General features: G+C 34.6%; 1 protein-coding gene across 2 annotated transcripts; it reads right to left on the reverse strand.

Annotated features, from left to right (window-relative positions):
- Positions 1-79: 79 nt before the first annotated feature.
- On the reverse strand, positions 80-12,622 carry LOC145617564 (uncharacterized). 2 transcript variants are annotated; one of them, XM_081672282.1, is made up of 8 exons: positions 12,147-12,622; positions 10,696-10,755; positions 10,106-10,354; positions 8,546-8,622; positions 2,833-2,909; positions 1,087-1,219; positions 801-996; positions 80-521 (listed from the first exon to the last, which is right to left on the reverse strand). In XM_081672282.1, exons 1-7 carry the CDS (start codon positions 12,577-12,579, stop codon positions 841-843), a joined length of 1,185 nt encoding a protein of 394 aa, XP_081528408.1. In that variant the 5' UTR covers positions 12,580-12,622; the 3' UTR covers positions 80-521; positions 801-840. The 2 variants fall into 2 exon arrangements, with proteins under 2 accessions (XP_081528408.1, XP_081528407.1); XM_081672281.1 differs by having other exon boundaries at positions 80-630; positions 12,147-12,621.
- Positions 12,623-14,004: the final 1,382 nt, after the last annotated feature.

A 14,004-nucleotide genomic window follows, 5' to 3' on the forward strand; every position in this document is an offset into this window, starting at 1 on the left:
TCTGATGTAAAAACATTCAATAGTTGAAGAATAATGTTGTATATACAATAATTAAAAAAATTAAAATTAAAAAAAAAAATTTAAAAAAAATGAAGGCCTTCACATCCTATAACATATGAGATGTACATGATTTATTCATTTTGTAATACAATAACATGCTCCTTGACTTGGCTATGAGCAATAATATACAAAGCCAATTCTAAAAGTTGGACAACTTTAAGATGTAAGCCATACAATAGTGTAATGGTAATGCGGTGTGAAAATTATGCATTACATTTGTAGATGATTCAATTAGGTGTAACCGTATAATAACTGTACACTAACAGGCATGGTAGTAGAGCGAGCTAATCAGCTTTACATGGTTGGAGAATCGACCAACAAGCTTCACAAGACGTGCAAATTTTGACCATCAGGAGAATAAAGATGGCCAACTCAACCTCTTGAGGTATATTGAAAGAGAGAGAGCAACAATGATCAGGATTTGCATCTCAATATATAGTATGACCATACCACCATTGAAACTGAGTGAGGTAGATATATATAGTAAGACGAATGAAACACGATCCCTGCTAGACCAGGGTGGTTTTTGGCAGACTACTAGAAGATAGCGCAAAGATCTCAATGTGAGGCCTACATGGGTAATTGAATAAATTAGATACAAAAACATGAAGATCACTGCAGTCCTCGTTCACAGCACACCAAAAAGGTATGCACTTTTAATATAAAGGAAGCATTTCTATGCCAAAATTGTAGTAACACTAGAAATGAGATATTTAGATGGATCAAAGATTGAAACACACCTTTCATTTGAAGAGGATGAACATGATATTACAACCAATATCATCCCTCTGAAGACAATGCTTCCTCAATGCTCCTTATTACACTGCTAAGGCTGCCACCACGCTCAAGAGCTTTAACAGCTTCCTTGTGAGCCTGCTTATGCCATTTAAGCAAATTATACGACTGCAAAACTGCCCATCTTGCTTGATTTGACATCTGCATAATATAACAGACAGCAACACTTAAATATATTTGCTTGAAGTTTATTTGCGCGGTGGCCTCAATGGTTACTAATTTATTACAAACCTGCGGAGTACTTAAAGGAGGTTGCAGAAGTACACAGATACTTCTGAATAGATTCTCATCATTTTCTCCACCCTCAGCTTCACCATAGACAAGAGCTTCTGCTGCAATACCAGCGAATAGCACCATGCAGTACCTGAACAATTTAATCTTCAGAAGCCAAATGCTAAAACTGACAACAAATTGACTTTTTTTTGCTATAACCTGAAGCCCCTATGAAGTAGATAATGCACACACAATTTTTTCATGTTATTAAGATCATTCTATATTAGCATTTCAGTTAAGATTGAGTCAGCATTGTGTTATAGATGTTACAAGTTTCACTGTCCAGAAAAATATGGAAATGAATATTAAGATACCACATACAACGTCATTTCCACATACCAAAATAAGCAAAGAAGAAATAACAAAGCGGCAGATAGCTGGGTCCATGACCACAGAAATTTTTTTGAGACACTGAAAAAAGAATTTACCTAATCCTTTGGAAGAGCGCAGCTTTTATGTAGCAAAAGGTTCTTTAATGGAAAGTATATTTTAGGTCCCAGTACTATATACTCCGTATAAACTAATTTAGTTTTAGGAAATTTTGAGATTACAAACCATCCTTCCACATTGTACATAACAGTGATTTTTTTAGCCACGAATATTCTACATGGTTCCCATCTAGTTTTGACGAATATTGATGGTAGAAACACATATATGAAATTAATAAGGTGCCCTTACAATATTGGGCACAATTATGCCTTACACAATATGTAACATCTGTTAATTTCAGCTAATTACTTACATGGTACTGAAATGACTAAAATACCACTCATTTTAAAAGAGAGAAAAATTATAGAATAAGATGTACTTCGTATTAATTAAGCCGAAAGTTTAAAAGTGTACCATATGATTTTTTTAAAATTTTTTTTTTTAAATTCTTCATCCTTTCCAATGGCAGCTTGCCAGTCTGCCACTATAGAAAATTATACTTACATCAAGCATCAATAAAGGGATGATTTGAGTCAAGCATACTCTCCACCAGACCCAAAAACCAAAAAACTTTAATGGGAAAATGATCAACCAGAATCTGGGTAGAACCACCAGATTCTCCACCTAATTTTTGCATAATATCAGAATTCAGAAATGCATGTTGGCCTTGCAACACCAAGTGGTAATTTTGTGGTCAACGAAAAATTTAAAGGTCTTTATAGGCTAGAGCTGAGGGTGCTACTGCTACATCTACTTCTTATATTTAGATAGCTTTCAAGTTTTAGAGTCATTTGGCAATTGCAATTTCATAAGCTGATGAGAAAGTAATGAGTGAAAGATAGTGCTCCTTTCCTAAATGTCAATAACTCAAGCTCTAGATAAAATTAAGTTCAATGAAGATGTAAATTTTATTTTTTTATTTATATTTTTATTTTATTTATTTATTTATTTTTTTTGACAGGATGCTGAATTTGCAATACAGAAAGGATATACACCCCCCCCCCCCCGTCTCGGGTATTCAGTCATATTTCACATAAGCATTACACTGAAACATTAACAGAAAGTTGCAGCGTAAATTGCATTACATTTTAAAGGGCAGATATAAATGTAAAGTTTCTCAGTCTCTCATATGTTATTGACAAAACTAAAAGATGACCACGGATAATTCCCCTTGTTTTATATACTTTTACCCTAACATATCCTTTTTTCATAATATTACACTCATTTTCATCTCTTTAGACCGGGGGGCACAAATACGGCAGTCTCAAACATTACCTGTCAAAAGCAGTACTGCTAAGTCGTCCTCCAGCAAGCTCATTCTCCAATTTCTCATCCCAAAATTGGGTCCCTGCCTGCAATAGAAACAGCTTTTCTCAACTTCGAAACTCTTGTCCAAAAGTATTTGTAACCAAATAAATGAAATTGTAAACTGGAGAAAAAGAGAATGTACAATTAGACCACCCTTCATTTTTTTTTACCCCAGAATGTGTTACCATTCAAAGTAGAAAGTAAGGGTTTAAATATGCAGCAGCTAATAATGGAAAGAGTTCAGAAAAGTACAGCACATGCCACAAAAAGTAAATCCATAATAACTAGGCAGCAGCAGGAGAGAGCAAGCAGAAGCCAGCTAGTGTCATCCACAGATTTCACACCAACAAAACCGTGTACCAGTCGAAGGCAATCACAGTAGCATTAATAATATCTACCAATAACTCAACAGTGGTCCAATTACTCACAAATTTCTGGGTATATAAGATCAGGCTCTATTTATCCAACCTATTTTTGGATATCAGGAATTCCAGCAGTTTCTGCTCACAATTAAAAAACTACTTCCTCGAATTGAAAACAAATAAATGATGCATTAGGGTTAAGCACAAGCATTAAACAATTATAACATGGAATAACTACACTATCCTTGTTTATACATAGTACTTCATAAAAAGAGAAAGAGGTGGAGGAAAGGAATGTATATACCTTGATAAACTTTATCTTAACTACAAAATAAATCCAATAATAAGGATAGTGAAAAAAAAAATCAACAATTCAACTGGAGGGGAATATGACCGTTTAGTAGGTTCCAGATGTTCAATCATTTGAAACTTAGTTGGGGTTTGACTTAGTGCCAGCAAACAAGTCCATTGCGTTGAGTTAGATTGCCTTAATTTCAAACCGTTTATAGGTTGAGTCATTTTGGTTTAAGATGGATGCATAAAACTCAAAAAGATTCAGTTTCCGGGATGACTCAATGGATTGAGAGGATCTTTAAACTTTCAAATTTTAATTTTCAGCATTCAATTATGCGGCTTTCTTCCTTGATTGCTAGGTAGGTTTACTCTCATTAGCAAAACACTCGAAACCCCTATGCCCCTCCTTATATAAAAACCTACAATCGGGTTCTTGAAGATCATCCATAATTCTTGGCTGGGAATTTCCCATTTATTGGCTTCATATAGTTGTTTTGGCTATTAGCTTTCCCAAAATCCTTTCGCTTCTCTACATAATTCCCACTCTTAGATGCACACTTGACTTGCAAAACATACAAGTGTACAGCTGTCCCATACACCTTATCTATTGACTTGAATCTCTTTCCTGCCAGATCTTTCTGTAACTAAGTTTAGCTTAAACCTGGGGAAAACCATGACAAGTTTTAAATGTTTACTGCAGTACTCGTTAATTGATATACTTCCTCCGTTTCTTTTTAGTTGCAACACTTTCCTATTTTAGAAATTTTTAATTACTTGCAACACTTTCCATGGTGACATTTATTTCTCTCTATCTCTCTCATACCCACATGGGTCCCTCTTATTTTTCTCTCTATCTCTCTCATCTTCAAAAATTGCCTAGGAGACCGCAAATTTAGAAGTGTTGCAACTAAAAAAACGGAGGAAGTACTATTATACTAATCAAGGCCTCAGATGGTGGGTAAAACTTCTTTCTCAGCACAACAGCTAAAGACCTCCCAAAGTAAGGTGGCTTCACCTCAGCTAGTTTCTTAAACATTTCACCCACAAGATTGGATTGCTCATGGTGGTTTAAGGTCAAATTTTGGGTTAAAAGTCAGATAGCATTGGCCAAAGCATCAGTGTTAGCCATCTCAGTCCAAGATGGCAAGAACAATTCCAAATTTCTTTATAGGCTTATACAAAACAAGGAACACTTCACTTATCACAACACATTCAAGCATCAAACTATCACTTATTTCATGCTTGGTTTGAAAGGTAATTATTTCACTACTCCTATATTAGTTCATTCTTTAAGAAATAACTAGTAAATTCTAATCATTTAACATCATTAGGAAATAATTAAATAAATTAATACTCTAGTTCCCACAAAATTTAAGTTTTGAGATTTCAAGGAGTGGGTATAAGAAAAGAATCCATAACATTATTAATATTTATAATCTTAGTATGCATTAATGAAAGCAATACTTTATCCTCTTATCAATTTAAAAGTTGTGGACATATATAGCCACTTATTTTATAAATAACTTGAAAAAACTATTGTCTTTATTTCAATTTCCCTAATGGGATAACAATAAAATTCTTGTCAATCTTCTCATCTTCTCCAAAGAATACTCTTTGTCTAGTTTATCTTCTTTGTATTCCTTAACACACTTATAGTTTGGCTTCTTAGCTTAAGTAGATCTCTTAGAGCAATGCCAACAATGAGCAAAAAGTATGCTCATGAGCAAAAATTTGGGTGAAATAAAATTAAAAAAAAAAAGAAAAAAAAAATGACTTGCACCAATGAGCAAAAACAAAATTGCGCATGAGCAAAATGAAAAATGCTCATAGGATGAGCCTTTTTGGAGATGAATAGTAACTATGTGGGGCCCACGGGGCATGCAAAAACAATAGAGAAAAAAAATAATGTAGTAGAGAGAAATGTAAGTGAGTATTAGTAAAAGTAAGAGAGAATGATGTGGTGGAGAGAGAACACTAGAGAAATTTTTTGTGATCAATGGTGGGATTAAAATACGATCATCAAAATGCTAATGAACAAGAGAAGTAGAAAGTGAGTAGAGAAAGAATAAGAAAGGGTTTTTTTTATCATTATTGGCAATGCTCTTATAACTCTCACTCGCTCTTTCCTCAACTTGCTGCGAGCTTTCGGCTTCATCTCACTATACTTCTCACGTTGTTGAACTACCCATTTGTAACTAGTTCATAAATAGGTCTTTAAGTATCCTATCTCTAGCTTTAGTCCATCTCTAAATGAATTCCTCACCTTTCGAAGAATCATCCATAGTTAAAATCTTGAGCATCTCTTAATCAATGGTGTCTTAGCGAGAGGAACTAGACTCATCATCACAACTAATGATGATAGGGTTCTCACTCTTCCACACTCTTTTAATTAGTACATGCTCCCTTTTGATCTCCCAATGAAACAAGTCTCATTTACCCTCGACTATTCCTGTAAGCAATGGGGTTAGGTTTTCTATTAAGCAAGCAAATAGGTTGAATGTATTTCCCAATACTCACATTGTCATAAGTACGTTTCTATACTAAGCACATATTCTAAGTACAAAGCAGCTAGAAGCAGGTGAAGTCATGGAAATAGTGCACAATCTAGTAAATGTTCAAGGAACTAGCTCATGTGAAGCCACCTTATTTTAAGGGGCGCCTCCATTAAAACTAGATTAGGGAGTTTGATGAGATTTGTGCAGCCATAAATTGCCCTAGGATATGAAGGTGAATCAAGCTTCCATGTATATGCAGGATGAGGCAAACATTAGACCTCCAATTACCTAAATTCCTGTGATAATGATAAACATTAAATGTCAAGAGCAAAGAGAAATGGAGGTAGTACATCTTCCTACAAGCTAAGAATTTCACAAGTCTTTGTTTAGGTAAAACGAATATCAGAATTAGAACCTTTCGGCTCATAGGCCTCTTCATTTAAAAAAAATAATAAATAAAGAAGCAACGTATAAAAGGCTCATGGCGCACGAAGGTGATAGAGATTTCACCTCCTTGTACCATAGTGAGCCTCATTGAAGTGAGGCATTTATAAGAATGGGGAAAATAAAGCTAGATAAAAAGTTGCACCTCCGCAAAATCACCTCATCTACACAAAAAAAGGTGCAAGGCCCATGAGCGCGGAGGGGGGGGGGGGGGGTAGGGAGGATGTTCTATGGTTATGGACACTAGTAATATTGCTCAACTGAACAAGGAACTAATAATGTAGCTCCATTGAACAAAGGTATATGCAATTTGTTATGCGTTTAGGTGTTTAAATTAAGTCCACGATTAATGTTTAGAGAACTCAATCAGGGCTAGGAAGTGTTTTGATTTTTTAGAGAGTGGCACCAATTCACTAGGCTGGACTCATCTAAAAAGAAACATTAAAATTACAAGCAGGTCCTAGTTGCATATAGCATACATAATTGGTTCATCTCAAGAGCTGAAAGCACAATGTGCATAAAACTTGCGCAGAATTTGGTAAGATGGGCTTTCTGGACTACATAGATTGAAAGCTAAACTTTTACTCGCAATTGCTTGATCGTCACTTTTAAAGATTATCCAAGCAAGAATTAGATTGTTGAAAGAAAGTTTAATCAAAGATATATGAGCAAATGAAACAATTTTGAAGGACAAACAAGAGCATGGTTGGACCATGCATGTGATTGCGCCATGAAAATTTTTAGTGAAAACCATGTATATCTATTACCGAGGCATTGATTTATCGTATGGTTGTCTCGCAGATCATTATTCTAATTATCATTGATGTTCCTATTACGACGAGTTTAAATATATCAGCTTGGATATAGTGAAAATGTATCAATTGGACAGCATGTATTTCATATTTATTGAGTGGCATATACATCGGGATCATGTGTAACCATTTTGGTAGTCAGGTAGGTATGAATTGGGTGAATGTTAAAAGTGAAGAATTGTTTTCCTAAACCCTAAAATATCTGTTTTCTACTTGGTTACTTAAAAGCACCAATATTGATTGGTGCAAACCATTGATAAGGAAATTTTTTGCTGTATTCCAAAGATTGGTTTGGATAAACTGTTGCACCTGGGAGGTAAGTCAAGTCTTTAGAAGAACAAGTTTTGCATGCGTCAAAGGTTGCATCCTAATCAGCCACCAGTCCTAATTGTAGAGAAAACCCAAAGGATAGTAGAATTAAGGGGATCAGGAGATTCCTCATAGCATAGACTAAAAATTTGCGAATCTCACTAAGCACAATGAATGTGGCAAAGAAAGAGAAGCACATAAAGGGCTAGACTTAGTCTCCCTTCAGCATATTTTCCATCTCTTATTCAAAATGATATCTAATACGCATGAATGGGCCAATTGACCAGATTGGTAAATAAAAAAAACCCTTAGCGACAATTTGGTAAAAAAAAAAACTCTGGCGACAATTTGGTAAAAAAAGCTAACCTCAAGCGACAATTTGGTCAAAAAAATCATTGCAAGCGACATTTAGACCAAAAAAATACAGATTTTTCCGACAAACTACTCGCGCATGCTTAACTTAGTTCGTTTTTCATGGTTTTTTCTTTAAAAAAATCCTGGTTAATTTTTCAACCCCTTTTTAAAGAATTACAAGTTGAAGAAAAGAAATACTTGTATTTAAATATTGATTTTAACTTAATTTTCCTACCCCTTATTAACGACAATTCAAAAAAAGGGGGTTTGAAATAAATTTGGTACAGGGATTTAGCAAAATAAAAAGGGATGACATATTAATTTGACATTTAAAATGGGAAAAATAAATTTAAAAAACAAAAATGAATTAAATTAGGTTGTTGAAGAGTTTACCGGAAAAAATAGATATTTGGTCTAAATGTCACCTGAAATGATTTTTTTTTACCAAATTGTCGCCGGAGTTATTATTTTTACTAAACTGTCGCTGAGGGTCATTTTTATTTACCAATTTGGTCAATTGGCCCGCATGAATGTAAAAAGAGATAGGATGTGCAAAATTGCATTGGCAAGTCACGCCCAAACAAGACTGGATGATAAGTAGCAAAGATACCTGCCCTTGAATGCCCATCTGCATTGCCACAATTGGTTCTAAAATGACCCCTCGGATGGGGCAGCCCATAAGATACGCTGCAAATGCATCCAATACAAACATAAGAATTATAGCACAGAAGCACAGCAAACATATGTTACCCAGACTCGTCTTTTGCCAGACATGCTGATGCTGACACCAAATGATATGGATCCTGACACTAAATCCAGGTCTGACACTTTAGTTTACAGTTGGACAGGACAGTGAATCAGTGAGAAGGAACGTAGTAGGAGAAAAAGGGATAAAAATGCATAAAAGTTAGAAATCCAAACTGAAATATATCATTCCTGTTGCTCTACCCATTGGATGAAGAGGAAGTAATATACAAATGTTCAGAAAGTAGAAACAGCAAAATGAGGGAGTAGCAGTAGCTAATTAAGAAGAACAGATAATGGGTTGGTCTATTACTTCCATATCTAGAAGATACAAAATAGTTTTGACACTTTGACCCAGGTGGCAGCCTAGCAGGTAATGCGGAAAGGTTTACTAGGTGCTAACTGCTAAGTCTATAGTAGGAGATTACATGGTGACAACCTAGCAGAGTACCAGGTTACAAATGAAGGACTATGACTTCATCTAACCAGTAAACAGCTAAACACTCCTTATATCTAAGCATCAGTTTGAACAGCTAAACATACACTCCTTATATCTAAGCATCAGTTTTTCTCTTTTTCTGTATTTTAACACTCCGTATATTTTTTTCCCTCGTACAATTTGTAGCCTTTTGCTTTAGAAAAATCAATTTTTTTTAGAAACATTGTTTTGTATCATCAAGGATCTAAGAAAGGTTAGTATTTAATGCCATACAAAAAAAAGGAAAAAAAAAAAAATACTTCGTATTTTATTTTGTTTTATGTATGTATGTATTATTTCATTTCATTTTGACTTTGTTGCATTGTCTGAAAATAGAGAAAGGTAATGCCAAGTCCTCATATTGTAATCAAATTTAGAACAATGTCTCCAATTTTTGAATTTTGGGGCATAGTAAGTCAAAGTGTCGAGTACCTTTCATACCCATAATCTATGTTACTCGGACTCTTCATTTCACCTCATGTACCTGTGTCGGACCCTCGACAGTGACATGGGTATGACACTCGGACACTTCACTTTTAGAGCAAAATCATGGAATTTGTTCACAAAATAACCGAGTCGCACGCTTGAACACGTACCCGTGTCGGACATGGGTGCCCGAGTCCAGGTAACATAGCCCATAACAACCATATCAATTCTTGGCGATATAGTTGTCAGCCATGTAAATATGACTTCGTTGGCCATGTTAGAGATGCTTATGTATCTAAGTGTCAAGTTCATGTTTTAGGCGTACATTGGGGTGTTAGGGATTCATATCCATGTTGAAGTGTTAAGAGTTCAATACTAGTAATTAAAGTAAAATGAAGTGTTAAAATAACATATGTTGCAATCTTCAAACACATAATCAATGCAGAATCTTGAACAGATTGATAACTCGAAATAGCTTATATGGAATACTTGATTTGTTTCAAAAGAACTTCAAGAACTTACCAGTCAAAAGGTGCCCTGCTTCATGGACAAGGATGCGACGCTTATATGGAGGCCAATAGCTAGAAATCTGTGCAAGACAAGAACCACCAAGAAAAAGAGAGTCTGCTACAGCTAATCCTAAAATCGCTGCTAAATTGGGCCTCAAATCTATTCCTTGGGAGAGCAAAAGAGACACACCACCAAAAAAGGTAAATAGAACAGCACTGGAAGCTCCGCTGATACCCCATTTTTTTGGAGAGAGTTTGGACACTGTAAGATAAAACACAATGATGAAATTGATTAGATAAATAGGTAGACATGCAATATTGGAGGCTTGGACACACACCATAGTAAATGACCGTGTTTGACACTTAAACACACTTGAGTCTTGCACTTCTAGCCAAATATAAGTAACATACCTTCAATACAAGCAACTGCTACACAAAACTACAATGATATATGTGAAATTTTAATGAAGTGTGTAGCCTTAGTTGCATTTTTCAAACAGGAAACAAATCAATGAGTGTGTTATTGTAAGCTTATAAGCAAATACTTGAAAAAAAAGAAAAATCAAGTTTGCATAGTAGGACGGCAAGGACAACAGGACAAACCTTCTAAGCCAGTCGAAGACTTCAGAATTGTTGGAGTAACATCTCGTGGTCCTTCCAGAACTGGATGTATAAGATTGTTGAGTAAATTAAGAGTCATTGCTCATCAGACTATCAGAGTTTGACTGTTTCAGAGACTAATTGCAGAACAGAGTAAACATAAAAGAAATACTATCTAACACAAAGCATAATAATTGCAAATATAAAATATGATATTTTCTGACCATGTATGCCCTGTAGATTAATGTTAAGATTTTTAAATCAGAAGAAATGAAAACTGTTTCAGCTAGTCTTCTTTGGAAAAGTAGCATAAGGACAGTTAAGTGCAATTCACAATAGCACAAAAACCATATACTTCGGAACAAGCTGATATTCAAATTGTAGACCAGTACCATAAGCTTTGCTTCCAATGACAGGATCAAACAAGAGTTTCTATTGCACCCAGTTTCTTATACGTAAGAGACAAGTTTACATTTTTGGGAAAGCTCGAGAAGTTCTATGAAAATTAATGTCCAAGAGTGAAAACACGTTTATTATCAGTTGCCCAACGCCCCATATTTCAGTAAGTGTTAGCACTCAGATTAAAATAGTTCTCACGGTTTGATCGATTTGTTAAATGAGGCAGATTACATGCTGTAATAAAAACTCTTCCAAAGGGCTTTTCATCAAAACAAAATCAGCTAGATCGACCTATATTACTTGTCTAGCAGTGTCAGGGATTCCACTCAGGCAAGAATAAGTGTAACTTGGCAGCATTTTCTTAAATTCAAACTAATCATACATTTTTAAAAAGGAATTGTATAGTTCCTAATGCCACTTGTAAGTTCCACACTTTTCTTGCTAGTTGCACAGATATGTTCCACATCATATCCATACATCACTAAATTCATAAAATAAGCACATATACAATATATAAACTCACATTAATACATGTCCATCCTTAAATATCCTTTTCTATTTCTACAATCAATCATGTAATATCTATTAATTATGATTAGGACTTATGAAAGTTATGATTGGGGTAAAGTTGCATCACCATAGCCATTTACATACACGACTTCCTCACAAAATTTCCTTACCATACAAGATATTCAAGAAATGTCATTGATAGCATGCCTTCTTAACCTCATCATGGATATGGGTTTAACAAGATAACCGAATTCGTGATTATCCCAAAACCTTCCTAACCTGGTATTTGCACAATTAGACCCTATAAAGTTATGATTTAAAGCACAACTAAGTGAGGGGGCGCCAACTTAGCCTAATTAGTTAAACTCTTGGTATCAAATCCCCTCTATATCATTTCTTTATGGATTTTCTCTAAACTCCAAAAAGCAAAGATTAAGATCACTAATCACAATCCATATAATTCAATAAAATCACCAAAAATATCATTGCATACACAATCAAAATCAAAATCAAAATTGAAAATAATTCAGAATTTCCGAACTTACCAAGATTTCTGCATTTCCCAAAATTGGGTAACATCCCTCTATCTTGGAGAAAGACATAAGCACTATTAACAAGCCTCATATCAGTTGCATTCAAGCAAGTATCAAGAACCTCCCAATCTCTGTCCAATAAAGGAAAACCCAATTGGGAACGAGTCGGAATCGAAGCCCCGGAATCAGACTCATTGGGTTGAATGCGAATTCCACCATCAATGGACTTCAAGAACTTGAGTGCTTTAGCAAGGTCCTTATCTTTCACAGCTTGTTCATATTCCTTCCACTCTTTGAAAGCTCGGACAATTGATGATGGTGCAGAAATTCTCTTGAATTGGGAAGCCCCATTTACGGAAATTGGAAAACGGGGTAAGGGAGGATTAATGAAGGGAATTGGAGAGAGGAAGAAAGGGGAGATTGTCAAGTTGAAGGAAAAAGCCATGAGAATCTCTGGTTTATCTCTTTGATATAAACATTGTATGCTTTAATGAATTGGACTTTATGCACGATTTAAACAAATAAAACTAGTTTACACGGGTTGCTACTTTAATTAATTAGACCTTGTGATTATAAATTATACTAACTACGTTTTCTTTTAGATGCAACACACATTTTTTCACGGTATTTAAGAAATTTGGTAAAATAAGGGAAATAAGGGAAATAGTATAGTTTAATTTAGTGGTTGTTAGGAGTGTAATTTAGTGGGTCATGTGCTTTAAATAAGGGAAATAGTATAGTTTTTCCCTAAAGCAACTTTCTTTTTATAGTGTGTTGCAAGTATTGTTACATTTCCATTTTAGGAAAGTGTTGCAAGTAAAAGAAAACGGAGAAAGTATACATTTACTTTTATGTTTACAACCAGTGGCGGATCCAAAATTTCTAAGGTGCTGGGTCACTGTCACCTATAACGATTATCACTCATCGACCGCATACCGGAGGTGGATGAATTTTTTGATAGACGATGATTTTGTGGAGGAGGAGGATGCTTGGGACTAAAGAAACTTGTTATATCATATGTTTTTTATGAAAATTAAGCCACAATTACAATTTAATTACAAAATCCAATATTGTCAAGAATAGATTAATTCAATCTTTTTGCTACTTGTCTATTCTATACCCAATTTTTAGAATATTATACCCAATTAAGTCACAATACCCAATTTAATTATACAAACATAATATGTACAACACAAATTAGAAAAACCACTTAATGTAATGTCTTAACAACACAAAACATAACAACATTGAAGGATAATCAAATTAATCACATGATAATCAAATAGTCATAAGTTCATAATCATTTCAAAAGGAAAACAAAAAAAAAATGTTCTATTTCTAGCTAATGCTACTACAATGAATTAAATGAAAAAAGAAGGAAAAATTCAAATAATCACATGAAAATCAATAAATCACATAACCATAACATAGGAAGGGAAAAAAACAAAAAGATAAAAGGAATACAAAAATTGCAAGTAATAAGGCTCAAACTCAAGACCTGTGTGGCTGGGCCCTTGCTAATTGGGCTTTGTCTCAATCCCTCCAACCACTATGCTACAAATTGTATTGTTAAGTTAAAACAAAAAATAATGTTTATAGGTAGTATCTTATTTTCAAATAGGTGCCATTCAAAAAAAAAAAAAAAGTTTTTTTTTTTTTTGCTAGGTCACGTGACCCAGCTTTACAACATAGTTTATGATTGGTTTAGATGGTTAAGTAATTTTCTTTCTTACAAAAGGTTGGGTGTTCAAATCCCTTAATATTCTAGTTGATTGAGGAGTGGTGATGTGGTGTGGTCTACGTGGCACAGAGACGTTCTTACTAACGCCTTTTAATATTTTAGTATAAAAATTTAGAGCTGAAGAAGAAA

The sequence above is a fragment of the Chenopodium album genome, chromosome 26 (assembly GCF_948465745.1).
Source record: "Chenopodium album chromosome 26, dcCheAlbu1.1, whole genome shotgun sequence".
Lineage (NCBI taxonomy): Eukaryota > Viridiplantae > Streptophyta > Magnoliopsida > Caryophyllales > Amaranthaceae > Chenopodium > Chenopodium album.

Coding starts and splice junctions, on each gene's coding strand:
- LOC145617564 (XM_081672282.1), bottom strand. CDS start 12,579: ATGGCTTTTTCCTTCAACTTGACAATCTCCCCTTTCTTCCTCTCTCCA. Junction 8,623..10,105: donor AGCAGGGCACCTTTTGACTG/GTAAGTTCTTGA, acceptor ATGCATTTGCAG/CGTATCTTATGGGCTGCCCC. Junction 1,220..2,832: donor AGCAGTACTGCTTTTGACAG/GTAATGTTTGAG, acceptor TAAATTGTTCAG/GTACTGCATGGTGCTATTCG.